This window comes from Mesitornis unicolor, unplaced genomic scaffold, assembly GCF_000695765.1.
Source record: "Mesitornis unicolor isolate BGI_N332 unplaced genomic scaffold, ASM69576v1 scaffold39588, whole genome shotgun sequence".
Classification (NCBI taxonomy): Eukaryota; Metazoa; Chordata; class Aves; order Mesitornithiformes; family Mesitornithidae; genus Mesitornis; species Mesitornis unicolor.
The window spans coordinates 12,227-19,618 of NW_010200511.1; the positions used below are offsets into that span (position 1 = coordinate 12,227).

Below are 7,392 nucleotides of genomic sequence, written 5' to 3' on the forward strand. Positions count from 1 at the left end.
CTGTGCTCAAGGGAAAACAGCTTCCTCAGGCAGTGGAGAGATCCCTCTGTGGACAACTGGAATTGCTCCAGCTCTGAATGTCTCTTCAGTGGAGCATCCTGCCCCGCTGACTGTAATGGGTGTCTGGAGAGGCCAACCCCACTGGGAGGAAGTTGCTCTTCTTCACAAACTGCCTTCTCTGTAGTTTCCAAAACCTTTTTCTCTGTAATAGCAAGGCTAGTCTCAGTAGGCTTTTGTTTTTGCAGTATTCAGGTTTTCTACCTCCCGTGAAACAATCCTACCTTCTTCACAAAGTAAAACATGTAGAAGCAGAAATGTATTTACGTCAGTATTGAAAAGCAAAGTGTTGTGGCAGTGTCCTGGGTCCATGGGTGCACCTCCACAGTGCCTTATTCCCCACCTACCACACACAACTCGCTTGAAAATCTCCAATGATCATTGAAAGGTTATCTCCAATGATCACTGAAAGTTTATCTCCAATGATCACTGAAGCATTAATTTCTGCAAGAGCCCATCTTTTGCCCCATGGTACTATCAGCTACTTCTAAATAATTTCTGTTAGATACGGGTTTCTTCTTTCTTTAAGAAAAAACAGAACAGCAAGAAATCTGGACAGATGGAGGCTTGGCAGCCTACCTAAACTCTTTGCCTCAGTGCTCAACTACCATTACCCTTAGTAACGCATTTTTTCCTAACATCTAGCTTAAATCTCCTCTGTTTAATCTTCTTGTGCCTTAAGTGCTGTGTCTGCTGGGTTAGGACAATAAATAACTTGTCACATCCTCCTTAAGGACTCTCTGAAAAGGGTTGCTATTGTGTCCTTAATCCTTCTCCAGCCTAAACAAACATAACCAATTCTTCATCAGACATCACATTCCCTAGATCGTTCTCATTTCTCTGGTATTGGTCCAAGTTGCCCTCAAATTGGGATGCCCAAAAGATACCGCCTTACACGCTTCTGCTGGCAGAAAACAGCCCTCAGAGGTGGGATAGTTTCTGATAGCAGCGAGCCACTGAAAGCTGCTGTCCCACCTCCTCTTCCACAAATTGTGTGGAGTCACGCCAAGGAAAAGATAGTGTCTGGAAGGCGAGTGTGTTTGTTTTGTTGTCAAGCCTTCAATATAGGATAAATATTTACTCTTATTTATGTCACAGTGGTTTTTCTATTTATGAGCTAAGTCCAGGGATCTAATCAAGTAGGGCCTGGTATAAGTAAGTCTGGAGAAGAAAAAGTAGGCCTTCCATGAACAGCTTGTGTTATGTTAATGCAGCTCACAGGAACAGAAGGAAAAAATGTGTATTTATCCTAAGGAGAAAGTCCATCCTCCTTTCTACATTATGCTCTACAGGAAACAGTATAATGTCTGTTGATGTTTAGCAAACACAGATGTTGGGGACCAGGCTGGGGTTTCGTGATGGGTCTGGAAAATAACTGACCATTAACTCAGTTTACATGACCAACAAAGAAGTTCTAGATTTTTTTTTTATTTAATTTAAGGGTTATTTTGCTTCTGCTTGATATTATGAATTGGGTACGTTCACAGCATCTGCTAAGGCAAACTATGCTTTCACTACTACAGTTTTGGTGGAACCACCACAGTATTTTCTGCCTGTTCTGCAGAGACAACCATGCAACAGTCATTTGCTTCAGTAGAAACTACTAAATGAGATATAAAATAGGCAGATATTTCATCCTCTCTGTACTCTGGCAAGTCCTCTGTGCTGAGTTTGTTTTTCCAAATTTGTCTTGGATTTTTTTTGCCCTGTTTTTATTCCCATCCCCAAATGATAAATGAATTTGTAAACCAGCTAGCCTGTAGTACTGCTTTCTTGTTCATAATAAATATGAACATGTTGGAGATCTAAATTGCCCCATTTTTTTCCTTTTTTTCCTCTCTCTAGGAAAGGAAAACACTTAGTACTTTTTAAATCGGGCATATATAGGCTCAGGTTGATAGACATGAAGAAAATTATGTTCCTATACACCAGCTAAAGACCTTTTAGGATTTAGTGCCTAAAAAGGCAGGGAGTAGCCATTTGATGGGCACTGACACTACATGAAGTGATAAATGGTCAGTGTTGTCCAGACTTGAAAATCGGCATTTAAAACAGATTTTCTAAGTTTGGCTCTGCCTGGCTTATAGCATAATCTCTTGATGGTAATGGTAGCTGCAGCACAGTTGTAGAAGAGGAGAGGAGGGTGGCTTCAGCCTCCACGCTCTGTGTCCTCTGCTGATCTGTCATGTCCTTTGGCCTGAACCGTGGAAGGAACTCTGGGGGACTGAGACTCTCAGGCTGCCTTTGACAATGCTTTCAGAGCTCAAAGAAAGGGCTGAGAGAAGTAGGGCTACTGCTTTACATGCTTGAGTTTGTAACATCCAGCAAGTCTAATCCAAAGATTTTGTGCTCAGCCTGAGTACTGAAGCTATGAAGTTAAGACACTCTTGACATATATACAGTAAGATATTTTTAATACTTACAGTTGAGTGCTCCTTTGTCTTCATTTGGTTGGACACCTGGTGAAACAAATGCATTGTTTTAAGCATGTAGGATAGACAACTACAGTGTTTATCCAAATGGGATTAATATTAAGTAACATCCACCAAAGTTGAAGGTTCAATGTGCTAAATGCTCTTTGTACAGCAAAATGCAGTTCATACTCTATTTGCTTAGAACCTAGGTGACCATTTCAGCAAGGCTAGATTTCTGGGTTTGAACCAAGAGTCCTACTCCATGTGTTGGGACCAAGTCCCGCATCGCTATTGGGTTGTTTCTGAAGGAAGGACATGGCTCCTAGTGCAGCTGCTGCATATACTGGGCAAGATCAATACCTTGCCTTCCTCCTGCTCTTTTCTGAAGCCCCTGAGCTTGCTAGCCAAGCACCTGAGCTTGCTAGCCTCAAGGAAGAGGGCATGGACTGAACAAGAGGTTCGTCTATGAAAATTGTGGTTGCCCCTGCTCCCTTTTTTTAGGTGCTCCTGTATACCTGCAAAGTGGCTTACAGAAGTACTCGGATACATCAGCAGGCTGAGTCTAGTTCAGAACATGCCTTCTGGAGCTACCTTTTGAAGAGTCCTGCACATGGGCAAATGCAGCGATGCAAGGGTATGCACAAATAATGTGGAGCAACAATGAGATGTGCTTTATTTCCAACTTGTAGAAATCTACTTGATCCCAGTGGGATCTTGAAGCCTTAATAGTCCAGCCAGTGACTCTAAAGCTGTCAGGGCTGATTTATCCTCTGATTTCTGCTTTAGCTTGTGCTAAGCTGAGTGAGCTACTGACCCCAGTCCTGGAGGAGCATCCCCTCCATCTGTCCAGAAATACCCTGCAGGGATTGCAGCTGGGAAACTATGGCCTGAAAAGGCACAAAGTGTGAGTTAGTCTCACATCCAGCAGTTAACTTCTGTGAGGCTCAGGCGTTTTAGCAGAAAACCATGGAGAATAACATGTCCTGGGGCAATGCATGTCCTCCCCAGGGCACCCTAGGTTTTTGATAACTGCATAATTTCCTGCTGCTGTGTGCAGGCAGCATACTCATACCTTCTAGCAACACACTGGATGACATGAAATATTTTGGCAAATGAAAAATTATTCTTCAGATTTGGTCATGCAAATTAAAGGCCTCATTACCTGCATAGGACACTAGTTTAGAGGACCTCCGTCTCCACAGCCAGCAGATTAAAACAGCTAGAAGACCTATCAGAATGATGACAGAAACTATGCCAGCTGCTTGAGCGCCTCGTCCATGTTTTCCCAGGTTTTTGTGATTTTCTGTGCTAGAACCATTGCTTTGCTTTTGCTGTGTGTCTAGAATAAGATAGAAAAAGGATGCAGTAAGGTGTAAAAGTTCACATTTCATGCCAGGCAAATATCTGACCCCATTTTATACACACACAAAGATTTATGAAGAACTAATAATTCTTTTCTGCCAGCCTTGGGAGACTGTATGCTTGAGGTTACATCTAGACTTAGTTGAAAATAAATCTATGCACAATCTGTAAGTAAATTTGATGGTATTCAGAAAAGTGAAACCCAGAAGAGGGTGAAAACATGTTTCCCTGAAGTCAGTAATCAATTTCCACTGATTGCTCCAAACTGAAGGTTTCAAATCACATCTCTTACTCTTTCAAGTATGGTAGTGCTTTTAGAAACAAAAACCAGTAAGATTAAGGTCTTTTCCCCCAGAACATAATATGACAAAACACTATTAGGAAACTAATGAGAAGATTACTTAAGTTTTCCTTTAATTTGGGATGACAGCAAGAGTGTTATCATGTTATCGTGCTCATGCGCACAATTTTTGTTCCTGGAAATAGTGTATATCACTTGGCTATGTCTGTGGGATCAGTGTCATTAAGTCCAGAGTATGTGATTCCTTGGCATGTTCAGGTAACCCAACTGTGGATATTCAGCTACAGTTACGGAAATGATCAAACCTCCTTGCACTAGTGTGCAGAAACCTGTGAGAGAAAAGGTGGGGTGGGAGGCAGGACCAGGAGCAGCAATGAGACTGAACAGCCACCTCCAGACAAGCTCTCCCACTCCATAGATAGTTTCTCACAGTTGTTTGGAAATTGTGAAAGCCACTGTTGGTACTATAGCTATAACTTTTTATATATTTGGGGTTTTTTAATAGCTTTCTGGTTTTGTGAATAGTTGAGTGATGAAATACTTGCTTTTACTCTTGATCACTTATACGAGCAATAAATAGCATATCATACTTACACTATTACATGTATTTTTCTATTGTGCTAATACTACCTGTTTGCTACAGACCTACTTTAAATAGTGCACTGTATTAAATTGAGTTTTGGAGAACTTTGAAACTAGGCAGAGTAAAAAACAGATGTGAATGCTGCAAAGCAGTTGGGTAGGGGTTCAGAAATTGTGGATTTGCTGTATGGTGTATTGCTGAAAAATAACTTGATTCCCCAAGTCACCATGTTCCCGAGAAACCAAAAGGTAAAGCCTTAGATGCAAGAACTTCTCAGTGCCATTGTCACAACACGCCCAATGGGGTGTTCACTTCTATGTGGAAGAAGTAAACATAAAGTCCATGGCTAAGCATGATGGGCTTAAAACAAAACCTGTGCTCTTCTCAGCACTTTTTGGAACTACTGAATTAGCCCTTGCTGATGCATAGCTACAGGCAGAGACACACTGGTTGATATTCCTATTATCTAGAAAATGTGAAGTAGCATGAAGGGACTTACAGTTGGCCGATAGATTTTCCCGCAGTATTTTATTTTCTATGGAGCACTCTATTTCCATGTTAGAGGTGGCTTTAACCTTTAGTGTACTAAAAACGCTGTAAGTGCCATCAGCGTGGGAGGTGATCTTTAGGTCTGATGAATTCAGGTGGCTGTTGTCTGTTTTATTTATCCAATAAACGTTGGGCTCTGGGTATCCATTGCCGGACCTGCAGCTGAAAGTCACCTCTTCCCCAGTGCTGTCACTGTTTGTCATCGGTCCACTGAGTATTGGTTGGCTATAGCTAGCTGGAGAGCAAGAGAAAAAGAAATAGTTATTGACATGTTGAAATGTATTGAGGAGACAAAATTTTGATGTGGGTTCTGAAGCAGAACTTCTGGGTTTCACACGACTGTCATGACTTGAAAGGAAAACACCTGCAGGTTTGGTATGTGAGCCAGAGAGCTGAGAGAATTACTGGAAGGCCAGAAAGCTGGAGCCAAACCCAAAGGAAGAAAGCAACTTCTTAAGATGCTGTCACCCAGTCACGTGCAAGAGCCCTTATATTAATGAAAACGAAGAAGAAGGAAAAAATCACACTGGATAAATAGCTGTTACGGGTATTCTCCCAGTTTTAGATTTCTTGTCTGTAACATTTAAATTATACAGACTTCATTTCAGCAAAGGGCTGAAGTATATTACAAAGTTAAGGGTATGCTTAAATGTAATATTGAAATGGCATGAATTTGAAAAGCTGGATTGAGAATTTGGGCAAATAGGTGCAAGTGATACAAGTTCTTACCTGCTAAACTGAGAACCACTTCTGCCTGGTGAATCACCTTGGTATATTCAGTTTTCTGCAGTACTACACATTTGTATCTACGTTCATCACTCTGGCTGACGTTTAGTAGCAACAGAGAAAAATCACCACTTTCCAACCTGTCCCAGAATAACTGAGTCCTGTTTTTAAAGTGAATACACTGTTCACTTTCATTGTCTTGACCAGAGATCAGTGCATGTACAACTGAACACTCCTCTTGATCATCAGCTATTTGCCAATATACCCGCAGATTTTTTAAGTGCAATTGGCTTCCTCGATAAATGCAACTCAGCGTAGCGTTGTCTCCAAGTTTACTGACAATGATCTTCTCCTCCAGTGCAATAACTACAAGATTAAAAGAGAGATAAAAAAGGAAAGTTATGTGAAAAAATGTCATTCTTTTCCAGTATATTCTACCACAGGTGGACTCCAGTATTAGTATTTACAACAGGCAGGTGACTGTGCTCTCTTCATAGCCATTCCTACCTCCTGACTTGCTGGTGGCTAATTCGCTCCGTGTCTGTCTATACATTTTCCAAAGGGACCTTTTACAACATAAAGCCTTCTGCTTAGTTTTTTCTGAGGACCAACCAGTCTAAGCATTCCCAGACCCATAGACAGCTGCATGTTTCACTTTGCCGACTGACTGTAGACACATTCAAGTCCTGATAATAATCACTTTTTTTTTTCCAATTCAGACATGCCAGATAACACCAGGTAAATCACAGGACATGGAAACACTGAAGAAAAAGAGTGCTACCATTATTTTGATACCCCAAAAAAATAAAAAGGGGAGTAAAACCAGTGTTTCTCAAAGTGGGCATGTCATAATAATCACATTTTATTGTTACTATTCGTGTCACCCTCTCAACAAATATACTCAGCTTGCAAAACAGCATGCCCAGATACCTCCAGTGACTTATTAATTAGACATTTATGACCTCTCACAGCCACTTGAGGTAGCCTAGCACAGTACCTGGCTTTCAGGGCACTTTTCCTGGCCTTTAGACACAGGGAAGTCAACCTCTTCTCCTGGTGAGCAATGAGAAGGCATGAGCTGGCTCACAAGCAATGCAGAAGGCACAGGTCAGCTACTCCGAGAGGACCAGAGGTTTTCCTGGCCACAGCCTCCCTGCTGAGGAGTGCATCACCTCTCCTCCACCTCAGAAGCCGAAATCTCTCTGGTGTAACTGATTGTTGAGACCAAAGCAGTGTGCACAGTGTAAATGTGAGACTGGGAGGTGAGGGGGGATCAGGCATAGGGTTGGATGGGAGAAGTTACAGCTGGGGGAAAGGATTATGCGGTTGGGTGAATTAGGGGAAGAAAGATGACAGGAGTGAGGTTTGGAAATGAGGAACCAGAGCATGGTGAGGTGGGA

The 7,392-nt window shown here is 41.9% G+C and overlaps 1 protein-coding gene across 1 annotated transcript in view; it reads right to left on the minus strand.

Moving 5' to 3' along the window:
- Positions 1-3,633: 3,633 nt before the first annotated feature.
- LOC104544812 (ICOS ligand-like) overlaps positions 3,634-7,392 on the minus strand; it is a gene marked incomplete at both ends in the record, with an annotated part of 4,738 nt that continues 979 nt past the window's right edge. Inside the window, 3 exons of the mRNA XM_010189781.1 lie at positions 3,634-3,810; positions 5,217-5,501; positions 5,996-6,358. Coding sequence (XP_010188083.1) covers positions 3,634-3,810; positions 5,217-5,501; positions 5,996-6,358 — 825 coding nt within the window. The remainder of the gene's footprint in view (positions 3,811-5,216; positions 5,502-5,995; positions 6,359-7,392) is intronic.